We start from the raw sequence: 19,051 nt of genomic DNA, 5'->3' as shown, positions 1-19,051 counted from the left end.
CCCTATAGCATGGAGGCAGAAGGATAGGGAAATGCCCCAAGTGACAGAAGCCTGTCCTTCAACCAGGAAGCCTATTCCTCTGTGATCAGTACGAATGCAGGACACCAGGCACTGACTATGACACTGGTAGTGTCAGAAAACAAGGGTGAGGGAGCATCATGAGATGTCAAGTCCAACCTCATGTCTGAGCGAGGCTACCTCTAAACCACTGATGCTCAAACTTAAATGTTCTAAGGTTTTACACTCTTCAAAATCACTGAGGACCCCCAAGTGCTTTTGACTATGTGGGAGATGTATACACACACACACACACATATAGAGGTTTATTATGAGAAATTAAAACTGAATAAAACTAAATATTTATTATTTCAGTTTAAAAGAACAATGTTGTATTAACATAAATAGCATATGTTTATGAAAAATAACTATATGCCCCCCCCACAAATTTACTGAGCAGAGTGGCACTATTTTCCATTTCTGCAAATCTCTTAATATCTGGCTTAATATGAGATGGCTAGACTCTCCTGTCCACATCTGCATTCAATTGGTTGTGATATAACATGTCACAGCCTCTGGAAAACTACTGGACACTTGTGAGAGAATTAAAAGCAAAAAGGCAAATAACTTTTCAGTATCATTATGAAAATAACTTCAACCTTGCAGATTCCCTGAAAGTGTCCTGGGGATCCCTGGGGGCCCCTACACTAGAAAGAACTGCTCTTTAGACCATGCTGACTTGGTATAGCTATCTACTTTATTCTTACAATTTTCCAGAAGGAGATTTAACAAATTCCCTCTATAACAACTCCCTCTTTACTTTCTGAGGACAGGAATAGTGTCTCTTTATCTACCTGGAACAGTGCCCAGCAGTGACCAGAATATACACAGATGTATAATAAGCTATTCTAAAAAGGTTCCATGAGGAACATAGAAATTATACATTGCGTGCTGCTTTGCAAGTTAAAAAACTAAGAGAAAAAAAACCTGTCTGCCACATCTCCCAAGCGCACATCCATAAAGCCCTTGACACACCCTCTTGACACAACTTTATTCCTGTCAGAATGGTCAGATTCACATTTTTCTTAAACTGTGAGTATACAGATGTACATAGCAGACTTGAGGAGGAGAAAAGTCAGGAGATAAGTGCCAAGAACTCACAGTATATTTTCCCGAAATCCTACCTTTCCCACAACCATCCAATCAATCACTTCCCAAGTGTCAGGAATTTCAGTGGTACATTCTGGGAACCATGACACCTGCTCACAGGCACTGGGCTGCAAACAAAAGAGAGGCAAGTAAGTCAGGAATGACAGACCCTCAGGGCTATGCCCCAACTCACCAGGGCTTCCCCCATCAAGAGGGACACAGAGTGAGAAAGGTCCAGGAAGCTGAAGCCACATGCAGTGTCAGACATGAGAATTGAGAGGCAGAATTCTAAAGTTTAATTTCTGAAGGCCAGCTCCAATTCTGGTTTGAATCCTTAGAAACTTCCCCAACTTCCAAGTTCCTTTCATTTGTTCCAATATTATTTGATGAATACCTACTATAGGCTAAGGGCTCAGAATGCAGAGTTACAAAGACACGGTCCTTAACTCAAGAAGCCTATAATCAGAGCAGTGGGGACACAGAGAAGTACACATAGGATATAAGTCTGTGAGAAGGTAATTACATCAGGAAGACTCAATGCAATCAGTCTCACCCTCTGATGCCTTTCATTCCAAGACAGAGCAGATACTGGCATCTCTAATGCTGCTTCCTCTTAATTTTTCCATTACTTTCCTTTTCAAGCTAAAACAGTGGGTTTTGTCCTAGCTATACATTAGGATCATCTACAGATCTTTTTTAAAGTATTGATGCCTGGGCCCCACCCTCAGAGTGTATGATTCTGTTGGTCTGAGGTGGAGACTGGGTATAAGCACATTTTTGAAGCCTTCAGATAATTCTAATGTGCAGCCAGGGCTAAGTTCACTGGGCTAGAGAGACATGGCTTATAAAAACTAAACAGGTGGCTAACCTGCACGGCAGCTCCACATATTCCCTCCCAAGCAAGTGTGGAGAAGAGATTCACTATTGCGAATTGAAGCAATGAGATTAAAGGTAATATTACATGCTCTGAAAGGCATAAAATGGTATCACAATGCAAGGTCTTGAGGGCAAGCCAACCACCATCAACAGAGAAAAAGTTAAAAAGAAAAATTACTGAAGACTTTGTCAATGAATCTGGCAGTGAATCATGGCTTCTCCCCTAATCAAATCCATCACCTTTAAGTATAAATGGTTGTGAATTATAAACTCTAAAGAAACAAAAAAGCTCATGCACACTTTGAGTGCTCCTTTGGAGAGAAAAAGCCAACTCAAGACTCCTCATGGAAGTCTGAACATTAAGGCTACCTACACAGTGAACTTTGTCCAAAGCTTCACACATGGCACTCCACATTCCCAGGCTGCAGTGGTCACTGAGCACCCTCCCTGTGGTGACCCCAAGAAATAAGACATTCACCTCAGGTCATCCAGACTCATCTACCTTAAAGAAGTGGCCACCAACTAACAGTTGAGCCAAACTCTTAACCAAAAGATAGGGCATCTTTTGTAAGAGAAAAAGTGAATTATGGTAAATGGTAATTAGGACAGCCTTTCTCAAAAAGGAGTTTCAACAGCTCGCCTCCATTAAAACAGATTTTATGAGCAAATTTCAGATTTCAAGTTTAGCAAAGTTGGTTCTAATTCTGCCCCACTGAGAGGATCAGGACTCTACTTGTTTTCACACAAATAAGGACGTGGAAAACACCAAGTATTTCTGAGGTAATAACCTACATCTAGCATCCAATTACAAATGTTTACCCTATTCCACACTTAACTATCTGCAATTCGCTGGTTCTCATCTCCTCACAACTACAAGGTAACATAGCAAGATCACCCCCAGGACCCATGAGATCCTGGCTTGTCAGCATCTTATTCTGACACCTTTTTAGGCTTTTATCATGCATGGATTCACAGGAATTCTTTCCTGAACTGGAACATCAGGGAGACAAATAAAATATCAACTTTCTAGAGTTCAGAGCAACATGTGAAGCTCAACTACAGCAACTATGGCAAAGACGAGACATTCGTACTCTATTTTCTCTAGTTTCAACTCTATAATGGTAATATTTCACCATTATTTTTAGGCGCTTTTATTATACCTACTTCAAATCCTTTGTAGAACAAGGTAGGGTACAAATAAATGAATAAAAATAAACTTTCAACATTATCTGTGCCATGAAAAGGGACAAAAGTCTCTTTTCAAAGGGATTTGGGGCTAAAACAAACTGATACCCAAGTAGATAAACAGCCTAAACCCACAATATAAAAGCTATATGGCGTAAACAAACAACTATTTAATACTGGGATGTCATAAACCTATGGAGGTGCAAGGACCTGATCCAGTTACTCACACAATGGAAGAGTGGGTCCCATTTGGCCCACCTGAATCTTTTCAGTGAGGGAGCTCACTACCTCGTTAGGTTCCTTAGTCACTGGTGGAAAGCTGTACCCATTTATTAAAGTACTTTGTGGAGACATACTCTGCCCTCCAACATCTTCTACCCACTCGCCTTAGACAGTCCTACATGAAGCAACAGGAAACAAATCTACATCCCATCATACCTCCCCCAGGCTCCTGTTTTCCATTCAGGACACCCCTAGTACCTTCCATGTAAGAAACTAGTTCCAATCCCCACTACCCTGATCATACTGCCTCTGAAGACTTCCAGTTTGTTAATATAGCTACATAAAGCCACAAATCAAAAACACACAGGTAGCTTTCCTGTCTCCTCCTCTCCACACCGTTACCTCTGGCTCGTCTCGCCAGTCCACATTCAGTTCTTGGTCAAAGCCCTGCAGCGTCAGACCCAAGCCTCGTCGACCTTTCTGATTAGAGGCCTCAACGATGTCCTTCCGACCCTGGCTGTATTTACCCAATCCTTCACCTTCCTTGAAGCCCATCTTAGCCTGAAAAAGAGAAGTAATGAGCATTTATATAAATAAACAGATAATAACAGAGCACTTACATAAACAGACATTTATTTAGCCTTTATCATGTGTCACACATTATGCTAAACCCTGAGAAATATAGCTGAGTAAGGCCTGAAGTTTCCTTCTAGCCTAATGAAAAGCAGCAGAAATAAATAACTGCAGTTTAACTGTGGGCCCAGTGGCTGTCTCTTCTGGAGGTGAAAGTCTAGGGCAACCCGAAGTTGGATAAATGAAGGAAGACCTCAGAGCTGTAATTAAAGACACCAAGAGCACATAATGAATCTCACTGGACATTTGCACAACCACCCTTCCAGCTAGTTTGTCTGATGAAGTGAGAAGTGGATCTATAGCAGAGTTGATAAATAGAACATAGTTTAAAATGGAACCGCTTCGAGCAATAACGTCTACCTTAACCCTTAGCCAGTCAAATGGCCTTACTAGGCAAGGACAGTGAGGGCTTGTAGGAGCCCACTTAATCAAGAGATTAACTGAAAAACCACTGCATATAAAACTGAAGTATGGAAGGTACTATAAGACTCTGGAAAGAAACATTTTTTAAAATGTCACAACTAACTAAAAAGCTTACACTAAACTCTAAAGTCACTGGGCCCAGGTACGTACCCCAAAAACCAGAGACCAGAATCCCAAAACCCACAGACCTTTGTCTAATAAAAGGGCTCCAATACTAAGACCTGATTTCCCCTGGAAGGTCTATATTCCCCATGGAAGGGGTATTACCAGTTCAAGAGCTGGATGAAATTCCTACAGTAGCCACAAATCCTTCCCTAGGTCCAAGAGTCTGACTGAATCACAAACCTCCACATCTTCTACGGCCCCAAAGTTTCTGGCCCCCAAACCAGAATCCTGATTATAACTTCAAAAGTGACAGTTCTCATACATAAATGAATCCAACTGAAAATGGAGGAGTTAATTATAATATTCTTGAAGCTAGAAAGAAGGCAAACTTGGATTTCTCTAACCTTTGCACATACACTAAAGTCTGATGAGGCAAATAAGCAGGTCTTCCTTTTCACCTCCCTTCTTGTGATACATCAGTTGGGTATGGAAGTGGGGAAGGCGAACTGGGCCTTCCCATTTATTTTAGGGACCAGGGAGTGAGCAGGATTTTAGTTACTTCTTTTGAAGTCACTCACTAGAGCAAAAATCACAGCATGAAGCCTCTTTATCCACTGACACACATGTAGGGAAGTATGTTCACATGTGCTCCTAAGAATTCATTACTTAAGGAGACCAAAGGGTGATCCAGCTCTGGACAGAATGGGAGAAGCAGCCCTGAGCAGCCACTTCCTATGGATGATTCAAATGTGATACTTCTATCAAGCAGGGGTCACACTCTCTCCACTAAATTGTAGTAGCTGGAAAGCAGAGGGAAAACTCATACCCTAGCTTTGCTTCTTTTCATACCAATACAATTTCTCTTCTCTCACTCTGCTGATGGAGTTTTAGAAACCCAACCCAAGTGCTGACATACCATAAGCTTCTGGGACACGCTATTATACATGGAATATCGAGAAGAAGTTCCCTCCACAAGAGAGTCTGCTTTGAACGCATCGTCAAAAGAATCAGAGCTGCGTTGCTTTCCCTCAGTCTCGCTGTCAGATCCACTCAGGCTTATAGTAGATGCTGAAAAAGAAAAAAGGAAAACGTTTTCATAAGTTTATGGCACAAAATAACCTCTAGAAATCTAAGATTCATTTATTTGACTAATGTTCAGTACATGCATTGCACACATAAAGTTCATTAAATGACCCACGTCAAATGTATTCTCTATCTCTTACTAACAGTGTAATCTTGGGCAAGTCACTGAAGGTTCCTAATGGTACCTAACACAAAATGGGAGTTCAAAAATATCAGTTTTCCTTTCCCATCCTTTCAATTTCTTCCCTTAAAAAACTGGGATGATAATACCTTCCTCACAGGGTTGTTTGAAGAAGATTAAATGAAATAATGTATTTGAAAGTACACCGTCAAACATAAGGTGTATTTACTGAAGATAGGATCATTATTTCTGCTGCTGCTGCTGTTTATTATTTGAACATCAAATTCGAAATACTGATACCTGGTTTCATTTTCAACAATTCTATCATGGGACTAATAGCTTCTGATTGTTTAATTTCCTAGTTTCAAGTTTTCACAGTCCTTCAAACTCATAGATAAGAGGGTGGGTCTATAGTACAGCCCCAGAAAAGAGCAAGCTCGCCCAGGGAAAATGGAAGAGCAAGGAAAAAGAGAAGGGGAAGAGGAAGACAGGGCAGGAAGGAAACAAGAAAAGGAAGAAAGAGAGGACAGGGAGGAAGGGTGCTTTAGGCAACAGCACCAGCTGAGGCGGAGAATAGAGGAGCTGAGCCTGAACCATCCAGGAGGGAGCTCCTGGCCTCAGTGAGCCAAACCTTTATCTGCATTGGCAACAACCTTGTTGCCAAAGACTCCCAATAAAACCCACCTTAGCAGCTGCCAAAAGTGGTGGGCTACCTGCCTCCTGGCCAAAAGTGGGATGATCCATGGTCTAGATAGTGTGACGGGTCTTTCCCTCTCTTTAATAGATACATGAATCTCTTAACTTGAAAGATATTTCAACCCAACCTAATTTTATTCAGGTAGTTTCTCAGGCAAACCCACCCAAATTTGGAAGTAGACTGTATCTCAAAAATTTGGTAAACATAGGGAAAGGGGGTGGGAAGAAGTAATTTGAGACTTTGAGATTTACAATGTTAGCCACTATATATAAAAATAAATTTTAAAAAAGTTTCTTCTGTATAGCACAGGGAACTATATTCAGTATCTTGTAATAACCTTTAATGAAAAAGAATATAAAAAATGAATATATGTATGTATATGCATGAGTGGGGCATTGTGCTGTACACCAGAAACTGACACACTGTGACTGTACTTCAATTGTAAATAAATAAATAAATAAATAAATAAATAAATATTGGTAAACAATTTGGTAAATATTCCCATTGAAAATGGTACAAATTGTAAGCCAGGAGGAATGCAGACCAGGAAATAAGGGTGGTAGTACCCACTCTGATCCCAAGGCTTGAGAAGTTGTACAGTGCTCAACAGTATACAAATCTCATTAATAAGTAACTGTACTTATTTAAGAATATAATTTTTAAAAATGTCTTCAGTTTATAAATGCTTGTTACTTAGACCTAAATACTTAATAAACTAAACTGTTAGGCATTTCTTTTGGTATTTTAGGGGCATGGTGAAAAAAGTTAGGGCAGCACTAAGAGTGCCAAGAACCAAGAAAACTTGGGAACCTCTACTCTGTGCATTGAAATGGTAAGATCACCAAAGCACATCATCAGCTGAGTAAGAGAAGACCTTGATTATATTCATGAGCATGGCATCCTAACTCTTGTGTACTAAAAAGGGACAGTTAGAATATACATTTTTATTTCTTGTAACTGCAAAAAGAGCTTTTGTAAGAAAAGATATACAAGACCAATAAAAGTGATTATCCACACATGTGAGGGTGGAGGCATCGAAACAGAATACAAAAATGATTGCTTGGAACAAGTGAAAATGAAAGAAGTGAAACTTGATATTCAGTTGATACATTTTTATATCATTAGCATTTATACTGGCATCTTTTTATATTTTTAAATTTATGAACCATGTGAATATATTATCTATTAAAATTTAAAATAAATGTTAGAAAAAAAAAACTAACTTAGCAATGCAGCACAATTTCTTTACGGAAGAAAGGAAGTCCCTGAGAAGAGATAACTGAGTCAAAGCTTGGCTGAGGGACTGAGGAAAGGCAGAGGGCAGCCGTGTAAAATAAGTCTTTATATACCCTACGTGGCCACTATACAGGTACTCGTAACTTGAGGATTACATCATAATTCTAAAGCCTGTCTGCCCTGGTCCAACCATTTCCCTATGAGAACACAGACTCGCTACAGAGTGACTTTCAGAGAAGAGTAAAGCCTTCCCCAGCACCCCAGGCCTGATTCTCCCTTCCACTGTGCTCCAGCAGCCCCAGAATTCACACCATCAGCACAGCACTGAAAACCAGTTATCGTCACATGCCACCCCACAGGACAGGGTCACTCCTGAAGAGAAAGGACTGTGTCACAATCAACTTTCTATCTCCAACACCTGGACTGTGGCTTTGCATTTAACAGAAATTAAATGCCCACTATAGTGAATTTAAAGAACTGTCACCCAGTTGTCATCTTTGCTAAGCACCTACTGAGTATACAGTTCCTTAGGACATTTCCTCTTACAACACCTCATACATGTAGTGCAAGATGTTCAGCCCTCAGAAATATAAGGAAGGATACATGTCATTATGCATGTGTCCAAATCCATACAGAGTACAACACCAAGAGTGAAGCATAATGTGAACTAAGAACTCTTGGTAATGATGAACTCTGGGTGATAATGATGTGTCAACGTAGGTTCATCAGTTGTAACAAATGTACCACTCTGGTGGGAGCAGGGGGTGTAAGAGTTACCTTTGCACTTTCCTCTCAATTTTGCTGTGAACCTTAAGCAGCTCTAAAAAAATGAGGTCTTTATTTTTTAAAAAAAAGGCTCAATGACAAAAACAACAAAAAGTTTAAGCATGAGGATGGAACACCTACACCCTAAAAGACAACTGAGCCCCCCGGACCATTATTTAGCACTCTGCACACCAGTAGGCCGAAAGAGGACATCAGTCAGGTCTGTCAAAGAACCACGGATATTGTTTAATATATCAGACAACAACTTTGGTTCAGGACCTGTTTCATAAAAGGTCCATGCTATATACAACAGAGTACTACCCAAAAGTAACAACCCTACCCTCAGAGAGCTTAAAAATACATTATCTAAGGTAAATATGCATTTTTAAGGATATAACATTTTGCAAAAGAAAGGCAGATGAACATGTGTGAAAAAATCAGAATAAACTTAAAACCAAAATTCTGGCTCCTAAGCAGTTAACAAGGAGGAATTATGGTTGAGAATATCCCTGAATGAGAGGCATCAAATCTGCCTTCATCCTCTTAAGGTGGCTGTCCAATTCCATCAATAAAGAGCTGACTTGCTAACCAGCACACATCACAGTGCCAGAGAGTGTCACTCAGAAGGAAAGACCCAGAACATTGACAATGAGTAACCATGGAAACGGAGAGGTATGGTGATATTTACTTTCTGTTTTGCCATTTCTGCACTTTCTGGGTGAGAAATAAGAATATATTAGTTTAAAAAAAAAGCTATAAAGAAATAAAGTATTGTACTAAGCCTTGTGAAGAATTTGGTTCCTTTCCAGAAAAATTTTCAGAGGACAGCAGATTTGAGGGGAAAGACTACTTGAGTAGCTCAAGTCTAACTAAGCCTGGGCCTCTCATCTCTCATTGCCCATGGGGAGGAGAGATGTGCTCTGCAACAGAGCGTCCACATGCTAGAGAACTGTGCTTCCAAAGATGCAGAGTCTCTTCACTCAGTTGCTTCCATGGCTCCAACCTGTACTGCTTAGTACAGGAATAGGGGCAGTTCCCTGAGCACTGCCCTAAAGTTTCCCCAGGGAACCCAGGGATCCAAGGTCCTAGAAGCAACAATGTTAAATCAGTTGTTCTCTCTTTCACTAGCTAACTGGAGATTCACTGGTCTATCTACATGAAGATTAGGAAAGCCTGTTTTCCTTCTCAAAGGACAGTGTGCTCTTGGTCCAGCTCTAAGGAGTTGCCAGGCTGCTAGATTTGCTTGAGTATCCATCAGCAGATGCCCATCAATGGTATAAATTTTCCTGGGCATGCACAGTTCCTGCCACCCTCAGATCTCAGAGAGAAGTCTTTTGTTTTCTTTGTCTTCATAACATTTTTGGACCAAGACGACAGGGAGAACCAAATCTGGGTGCAAGGCTCATTATACAAATCATTGGTGGCTCTGGTGCAAAATTCCCAGACCAAACTATGGCACAAAGATCTTTCCACTCCATTCCTCTTCCCTAGGTGTTACCTAGTATACAGCTGTCCTGTCCAGGTTCTGAGCATGAGGTTGATGGGAGCTAAAATATCATCCTACTTTGTAAGATCAAGAAGTGTGCTGGATAAGCAGATAAGCCTTATTTTTCTTTTATTTCATATGGTATTTGAAGTCAAGTTTTAGCCTGACATGATTTAAGACAAAGTTCCCTAGATTAGTCCTAATGTCCACAGACTGCCATAGCCACTACTCATTTTCACCCCTGGGCCTTTGGGGCCACTCTTTTCAGATAAAAAGGAGACAACTGTCTTGGCTGCAGCAGGAACTAGAGAGAAGGTTTAGCCTCCCAAGACTGATAAGAATTTAGCAAACATTGAGCAGACAATCTTGTAATGAGGATATAAATTAACAGGAGTAATAAGGTCACTCTATTAAAATCATTAGTTTCATTAAGAACTTGCCAAAGCTGGGTGGCATTCCCATTTACCTCCCCAGGAGCTCCCCTTCTAAAACCTACGAGAGCGCCCAAAAACATTATTTAGAGTTTTCATTTAAGATTTCTTCTCTACCTGATAGAAATCATTACTCTTTAGTCATTTTAAAGAAAAAGGGCTCATTTTGCAGAGAATGAGAGGTTTCCTAGCTACTGGCAAAATTTTTCACAACAGAACAGTAGGTCAAACATGCCAAGATTAAAAATGACAGTGACAACACACAAGGAGGGGCAGCTGCAACCACTAATGGCCAAGGTGAGCGGCACACAGACACAGAAGAATAACTTATGGATTTTAATAAACATCACATCCTGCCTAACAATTGCTGTGGAATACACTCATTCCTGTTTAAACACTCAATTTCTCCTTCATGCTGGACAAATGGTAACTCGTTAGAGCAATTTAAACAGATACCGATAAAGGAAGTTTTTGATTAAGGTCATGAATCTGGGCTGGCAGGAAAACGATGGTGTTTCAGGGAATATAGCCTATTTAGGGAAGAATTAAACCTGGTAGAGGGGAAGGCACTTTTAGTGTGCTGCCGGTGAAGGAGCCTGGCAACTTCCAAAGCAACATGCTGTGGGAGGCCAGGAGCCCACACCAGAGGCACAACTAAGGAGAAAAGTAAACTGTCTTGGGGTCTAGGCCACAGTTTCCCTGTGAAAAACAAACCAAAAAGAACAAAATGACCTCCATCTGCCTCTCCATGCTTCAAAAGGTTGTTATTTAATAGCAAATTTCCAAGAGTTTATTTAGGCTTGAAAATGCTTTCAAACTCCTCTTAAAATACTCAAAAGAACATATGATGCCCCAGTGGCCATGACAACATCCCTTTCCTTCTTTAGTCTGATCAGATGTCAGTCTCTGACGGGCAATGCAGCTACCTTGTCGATAATGTAAAATAAACAAACTGATTAAAATAAATAGATCTACTAATTAGTCATCACATTGATCCAGCAGAGGAAACACAAACAAGACCCAGACACACAGAAATAGCAGCTACTGTTTTTTGGGTTTTCTATTTGTACTCCCTACAGGGCATTTTTCAATCATCTGTTGACAGTATGTTTAGGCGGAAGTGGCTGAAGCAAAAGGAAACACATCTGCTTTAATGCAACGACCTGAATAGGAAAACTATATACAGATCTCAGGGGATACGTAGTTTCTGGGAAGACAAGTAAACTACCAGGGCACACTGTCCAGGAGATGCCTAAAAGGGGCCAATACAGAACGGAGGTGGTATAAATGGTAAGTACTTCATGAAATGATCCTCTGTAGACTGGAGGAGGGCTGGGCAAAGAGGTGAAGCATTTTAAGCTTCTTGGAAAAGATACTACTGTTGCCTTCTATCAATTCCAGTCAGTAAATATTTACTGAGCATTTACTCCATGCCAGACATGGGGTGGTAGGGGATAGGGAAGGGGGACACGAAGGGCAGTTGATAAAGACACCAGACTCTGGCCCCCAGAGTTTTTGTGTTAATGTGGAGCTGCCCCTTCCTAGAATTAGCTGACCCAGGGAAATCTAGCAATGCTTGTTTGCCTCTGCCTCCTGCCTCATTTTCTGCAGATGAAACGGACCAAATGGACCATTGCCAGACACATACAAGGTCCTGCCACCTCTAAATTTCCATTCTGTACACACAACAGCAATAGTCAATCCTGACTGAGTCATATGGTGCTACTTCTAGAAAAGGTTAAAGCTATTTGGTACAATTAAGGGAAGTTTGTGGGAGGGAGGGGGATAATCTCCATTCACAGTCACATTTTTAAAAGCTAGAAATTTAAATTAGACTGATTCCCTTGAAAGATCCTTAACTATACACCTTCCTCTATCTGGGAGTCTCCCTCTTGAGAGGAAATATCTCCCTATATCTGCTTAGAATCAGATACCTCCACCACTTAAGTATCATTTATCCCCTCAGGCATGCTCTCCTTTTCTCCCCTGCAGGCCATTTCTCCCATTACCCTAGCGCACAGCCCAAGGAGACACTCCTTCATCAAGTTGCTCAAATCCCTGGTGAGAAGCAAAACTCCCTTTCTTCAACAGTCCCTAGAACCAATTTGCCCAATATATTTTTGGCTTCCCACTTAATAAGCTCAACTACATGCACTGTCTTTCTCACCTACCCTAGAATCTACCGTGACAACTTTAAAGGTACGTGCATCTCCACACAGGTTATAAAGAGTCTCTCATTTCGCCGGGACCACAGCCGCACCAAATACATCATTAGCTGTAAGGCCTGTTAAGCTTTTCTCTGGACCTGCTTCTCAGTACAGCTGAGTAACTGCCCTTCAATTAGCCTATCACTTGAGAATAAACTGTATTTTCTACCACTCTCAAAGGATGATTCACACTCTCAGTCACCAATCTGTTACCAAATTTCACTCCAATTTACCAATGATCCAGCAGAGGATCCAAAATGCAAGACTACTAGTGAACTGGGTGGGTTAAATAGTGTCCAAAAGGTCATGTCCACCAAACACCTGGGAACATGGCTTTTGGAAACAGGGTCTTGTAGATGTAATCAAATTAAAATGAAGTCATAGGGTGGGCCCTCACCCAATGACTGATGTTCCTTTAAGAAAAGGGAAATCTGAACACTGACACACACAGAGGGAAGACAGGCAGAGACTCGAGTTATGTTGCTACAGGCCAAGCAACACCAAGGAATGCCAGCAACCACCGGGAGCTAGAAGAGCCATGGAAGAATTCTTCCCAAGAGCCTTGGGAGGGAGCAAGGCCCTGCTGGCACCTTGATTTCAGACTTCTGGCCTCCAGAAGTGTGGAGAATAAACCATTGTTTTAAGCTTCCCAGTTTGTGGTACTTTGTTACAGCAGCCCCAGGAAATTAATACAGCTGTCAACCCAAGGTAAATGCAAACTGAACTACTTCTAATTGTTTGGTATTTCAGGCAAGCTCCGAGATACTTTACCATTTCTCACAGAAAGCACCTGTGGAAACTGTGAACGTCTATAAGCCTAAAAAACAGGCAAAGCAAAATCCTAGTTTAAACCAGGATCAGTGAAATCCTTAGAGCTTAACGTAAACAGTGAACACCGGAATGCTCTAATTCATTTGGGTGTTTCTGATCAAAACTGCTAAGGGAATTGAGAAAACAAAAACGCTAAAACCTAAGGGGAATTAGGCCAGATCATTGCAGCAAAGAGCCCAGCCCCGTGAAAGGAGCCCAGGATCATTAACAGCTATTAAGAGCACAGGGCGCTCAATGCACATCACTACCTCCACCTGGTTTAAGGCAGCAAGAGTGCCACCTACTGAAGGACCAGCAACAGAACTAAGACATACTTATAAAAATTACAATTTTTTATTTAAAATAAGTTCCCCATTCCTAGTAGGAGAACAGCAGAAGGGAAGAGCGTCTATAGCCAATATCTCTGTAAAATTTGATTAATTTTCTTCAAAGGGCAGGGGACTGTATTCTGCCCAATTCAGGCATCAGGAATTCAAATAACCAGATGATCAGTGGCCTCTGACCACACAGGCAAGCTTACCTTTTGCTGCATGATTGACAGAAGATGGAGGTTCATCATCAGATGCAGAGCTGAGGTTCAGGGCAAGCTCTGCAACTCTTTTTTTCTGTTTCTTGATAGGGGCAGTGCATTCTGAATCATTTCTCCTCTTCATTGTTACTGCAACCACAAATCCAGATAGTCAGCTGCCCTTGTCAGTGCCACAGGATCACAGCAGGGATTCCAAAGTATATGCCATCAATGGGATGAAAGTTGGCAACTCCAAACAGCTCCCAGTGCCAGCACTTGAATAGCTTCTTCCTCAGAACAAGGTCCAAGAAGGATGCTAGCCAAGCTCTGGTTTTCAATAAGAGCTGTAAGTTTTACTGGGAAATGTAGTGCTCCAGATCCAGAGACCTCTAGGCCACTGGTGTCAGATACCAAAATGTCATGGATCAACTCCACAAGCCATAGAGATAAAAAGATCTTGAGTACTTGTTATTCTACACTTTTGATGCAACATTGGCTATGTGTAACAACAATGTATACTGGAAACTAATTATGAAACCTAATGAATATCAACAAATATTTCCAAAGTGAAAAAAAATCCCAGAATGACTGTTTCATCACCATTATTATTTTACCAGGACAATTAAGAGATTACATAATATGATACAAATACTGATTTTCAGTTCACACCAGGATGTTTGAAAACGTGAAAGAATTGGGAAGTTTTTAAACGGAGTAAGGAATGAAAGCAGTGGTTGACTTAGGACTGAGAAAACAAAGAGTGAGAAAGTTAACGGAACCAGAGATAGCCATATTATAGAACTCAGGTACAAGAACAATAATTTTAAGAACAAGAACCCACCTCCACAAAAAAGAATGGAAACAAGCAAGGCACCATGTCACCATCATCCAAGCCCACCGGTAAGCATGAGAGGCAAGCACGAAGAGGAAAAAAAAATGAGATGGAATGAAGTGATTATAAGATTCCTGAAATTTTGAGGAATGATCAAATTAAAGAACAAGCAAGAGCAGAGGTGAATACAGTGTGGTTTAAACACCACTGACTGGCTGTAAGAGGACTCAGAATAGAGAAAGGTCTCAAAAATGGGTGCAAACAGGTGGGGAGATCAGCTAGGCTGCAATCCCTTGGGAAAGGAAGATGCAGGAGTACAAATAACAGGCTTACAGCACAGGTCACAACAGCAAGAGAGCGATGAAATCCAAAGATACCACTGATCCCCTCATGATTCAAACATGAATCACATGTTTCACTTCTTTCCAGCTCAAGGATAAGCCAGTCAACCCAACGCCTAAACTCATCCTTCCTAAGGAGGCAGCCTTTTAAGAGGCACAGGTAGGGGCTACCCTGGGGAAGCAAGAAGAAAAGGAGACGCTGAACCAACAGAAAGCAAAACTAGGCTGAGAGACATTTCACTGTAAACCACGGTCTTAAATCCCAACCTGACCCCTAGAAAGGCCCATAAAATAAGCAAAAAGCGGCCCTCTGATTCTTAGCGACTCTAGGGGAGCCTGGAAGCACCGTAAACTCAACATGAACTGCGCTGGGGTGAAAAGGGGAGGAAATAGCGTGTGAAAGGCAGGAGATACTAATGCTCCTCCCCAAACCACCTTAGATTTACGCCTTCCAACTCGCCTCATCCAACCCTCTCCTTTTTCACTGCAGAAAACTGAGGCCCGTGTGGGGAAGACCTCACAGCTCAACAGCACCCAGCTCAAGTGACCTACACAGGCCAGAAGAATGTTCCCTGGAAAGGAACTTCTAAGTGGAAGGCAGAAAGCTGGGTTCTACCTGCTGCTCCCCCAGGGGAGGGGTTCCTATGCCCTCTCCAATCTTCTCTTCCTGGGCCTCGGTTTCGCACTGCCACCCCTATTCACAGAGGGAAGAGAAAGCTCCCATCTCCCCGGGCCAGTCTTTTCATTTGACGATAACGTGTGAGGACGTGTGCGCAGAGACGTTGGTCAGCGGCAACTCCGGCTGCGCGGAGCTGGAGGTCTGGCGTTGTGGGGCGGGAGAGAAGCGGCTACGAGGGTCACGACCGCCCGTGGGGAGGCCAACGCGGCGGCGGAGGGGAGGATGCTGAGCCCGCGCGCCCTCCCGCTCGCTACCCCCCCGGCCGCACGTCGGCACTCACGCTGAGGGGAGAGGGCGAGCTGCCAGGGAGCGGAAAGGGGGATCGGGCCGCCGATGCCGCCACCACCAGGCCCTGGCCCTGCCGCTGCCACAGCTTCTTCCTCCCTCAGTTTCGTTTCCCCAAGCCAGCCCGGGTCCGCCGGCCGCGCCGTCGCGCTCGAGCCCCGCCCTGCGGGCCGCGCAGTTTGATGACGTCAGGGAGCCCGCTTTCTCTACGCTCCCGGCCCCTGGCCCCGGGGAAGACCGCTCGGGCTCTGGCCCGCCCCACCCCCTGCCCCGGGCAGTCTAGGGCGCCTGCGCAGAAGTCTCAACGGGAAAAGGATACAAAAACAAAACTAACTGTGGATCTTCTCTTCCGGCTCTGGGGACGAGAAACAAAAATAAAAATCAGAAGGGCCAGGTTCCATCACGTCACCTCATCTCTCTTAATCTCATTATTGTCTTCACTTTACAGATTAAGAACAAGTTTAGAGAGGTAAACGGTAAATCGGTTGAGGGCAGAAACCCAGTCTTCTCGTTCACTATTGTAACCCCAACATCCAGCTCGCCTCACATCCTCTACAGATACTGAAAGAAGATGAGGAGGAAATAAGGAATGCCGCCTATCCGCCTATGGCATTTTACCATACGGACACAGATGGCTTCCCATTCCCAACTCCTCTTCCAATCTTCACAGCAATACGGCCAAAAGTCCGCCGAACATCTTCACTCAGTCACTTCACACTCAATAAATCCAAGTATGACCTTATGTTCTCCCGTAAACCTGCTCGTTTTCCGGTGAATGGCACCACCATTAATCCTGTAGGTCCAACAAGAAATCTGAGGAGGCCCCACCTCCCTCATTCCCCAGAGCCTCCAATAAACACTTATTGTTTACCTCCTTATTGTCTTTAAAATCTATCCAGTCTTCTTCATCACCATTGCCACAACCCATGCACTCACCCTCTCTCATCAGAATTTCTCCAGTAATCTCCAGATCGTTGTGCCCGTCTCAGGTTGGGATCCCTCTAGTACATTCTCCACAAAACCAAAGTGATTAAAGAAAAAACTAAAACAAAACGAAAAATACTAATTTGATTCTGTCACAGCCTATTAATGATGAAAGCCCATCAACAGCTTCCCATTTCTCTTCAGATGAGGCTAATGTTCTTAAGAGGCCTACAAGCCCCTGGACTCTGACCCCTTCTGCAGTCATGCCTGGTGCTACCACTCCCTCCTTCTCCCTCCTAGTGTTCTCTTGGTTTCTCAGATATGCCATGTCTCTTGAAAGGGTTCATTCCCCTTCCTAGATTGCTTCTTCCTCTCTGGATAACATCCACTTTTCCCTGAAGTCTGTTTAGTATCCTTATCTCTGGAAATCATTCCTGACCCCACAAGTCTGAGTGGGGAGTTCTCCTGAGCTCCTGCAGCCCTCTCTCGTTGCTATCAAAGCATTTACCAGTGTTGTATAATGACCCATTGATTCATCTGCCTCCCCACTTGGTTGTAAACTATACAAGAAAGGTAATGTCTGTCTGTGTTAAATCCATAAGATTTAATACAGTGACTGGTAGTAGGTGCTCAATGGACATTTATTGAATCTGCTGGAAGGATGGCAGATGAATGAAGGATAAGTGATGTGCCCCAGGTCACAGAGGCAGAAAGCAACAAATGAGCATTTAAACCCAGGTCTCTTTGGTTCTGAAGCTGAGTATCTTCCCACCTCACCAGGCGTTCTTAACATGTGTTAAGACATTATTCTTAACATGTATTGGATACCTTTGGTAATTTTATAAAGCTTATGGATCCATTCTCAAAATAATAATTTGAACGGCATAATATATAATGTATAGGATTACAAAGGAATTCAATTATACTGAAATACAGTTTTTTAAATTATGATTTTTTAATGTAAAGCATTAAATAATGATAGAATGCATTTAAAATATAGGAAAACACTGATTTTAAAAAACATTGATAAATTGGACTGCATCAAAGTTGAAAACTTGCTCTGTAAAAGATACAAGAAAATGAAAAGAGAAGATACAGCCTGGGAGAAAATGTTTGTAAATTATATATCGCACTACAGACTTGTATCCAGAATATATAAAGAACTCTCAATATTCAACAGTATGAAAATGAACAATACAATTTTTTAAATGGGCAAAAGATTTAAGCAGATAGCTCACCAAACAAAATATATGGATGGCAAATAAGCACCTGAAAAGATAGTCAACATCATTAGCCATTAGGAAAATGCAAATTAAAACCACAGAAAGATACACACCATTAGAATGCCTATGATTTTTTTTTAAAAATCTGACAATACCAAGTGCTGGTGAAGATGTGAAGCAGCTGAAAGTCTTCTCCATTGCTGATGGGTAAGCAAAGTGATACAATCACTCTGGATAATAGTTTGGCAGTATCTTATAAACTTGAACATGTACATACCACATTACCCAGGAGTTAAACTTAGCTATTTGCCCTATATATGTGAATCTTAATGTTCACATAAAAACCAAATACAAATATTTATATACAGGGCAGTTCTATTTACAATTACCTAGAAAGAACTCAAATGCTCTTCAGTAGGAAAATGGATAAACAAACGATGGTACAGCTATGTAGTGGAATACTACACATGCAATAAAAAGGAAGAAACTACTGACAAATGCAACAACATGGAAGAATTTCAAATGCTGAGTGAAAGAAGCCAGGCTCCAATGGTTACATACTGTATGATTCCATCTATATAACAGTCTGGAAAAGACGAAACTATAGGGACAAATAGCAAGTCAGCGATTATAAGGATTTAGGAATAGGGGAAAGGTTTGATCATAAAACAAAGTGGGATCCATTAAGGGATTGTTTAGGGTGATGGAACTGTTTTGTAACTGATTGTGGTGGTAGTTACACAAATCTATACATGTGTTAAAACTTATAGAACTGTACATCAAAAATCCAACTTAACTATGTTTGTTAGTTA

General features: G+C 41.9%; 1 protein-coding gene across 4 annotated transcripts in view; it reads right to left on the bottom strand.

Annotated features, from left to right (window-relative positions):
* CMTR1 (cap methyltransferase 1) overlaps positions 1 to 16,246 on the bottom strand; it is a 52,693-nt gene extending 36,447 nt beyond the window's left edge. For 2 of the 4 annotated variants that reach the window (XM_064476453.1, XM_031434796.2), the window contains exons 1-5: positions 16,088 to 16,246; positions 13,968 to 14,105; positions 5,507 to 5,658; positions 3,832 to 3,990; positions 1,182 to 1,274 (exon numbers count right to left, since the gene is read on the bottom strand). In XM_064476453.1, the coding sequence (XP_064332523.1) occupies positions 1,182 to 1,274; positions 3,832 to 3,990; positions 5,507 to 5,658; positions 13,968 to 14,100 (537 nt within the window). In that variant the 5' untranslated portion in view covers positions 14,101 to 14,105; positions 16,088 to 16,246. Of the gene's footprint in view, positions 1 to 1,181; positions 1,275 to 3,831; positions 3,991 to 5,506; positions 5,659 to 13,967; positions 14,106 to 15,744; positions 16,065 to 16,087 lie in introns of those variants that run through there. The other 2 variants (XM_031434794.2, XM_031434795.2) reach the window with 2 other exon arrangements.
* Between the last annotated feature and the right edge of the window lie 2,805 nt (positions 16,247 to 19,051).

The sequence above is a fragment of the Camelus dromedarius genome, chromosome 19, assembly GCF_036321535.1.
Source record: "Camelus dromedarius isolate mCamDro1 chromosome 19, mCamDro1.pat, whole genome shotgun sequence".
Classification (NCBI taxonomy): domain Eukaryota; kingdom Metazoa; phylum Chordata; class Mammalia; order Artiodactyla; family Camelidae; genus Camelus; species Camelus dromedarius.
This window is presented reverse-complemented; position numbering and strand designations above follow the sequence as displayed.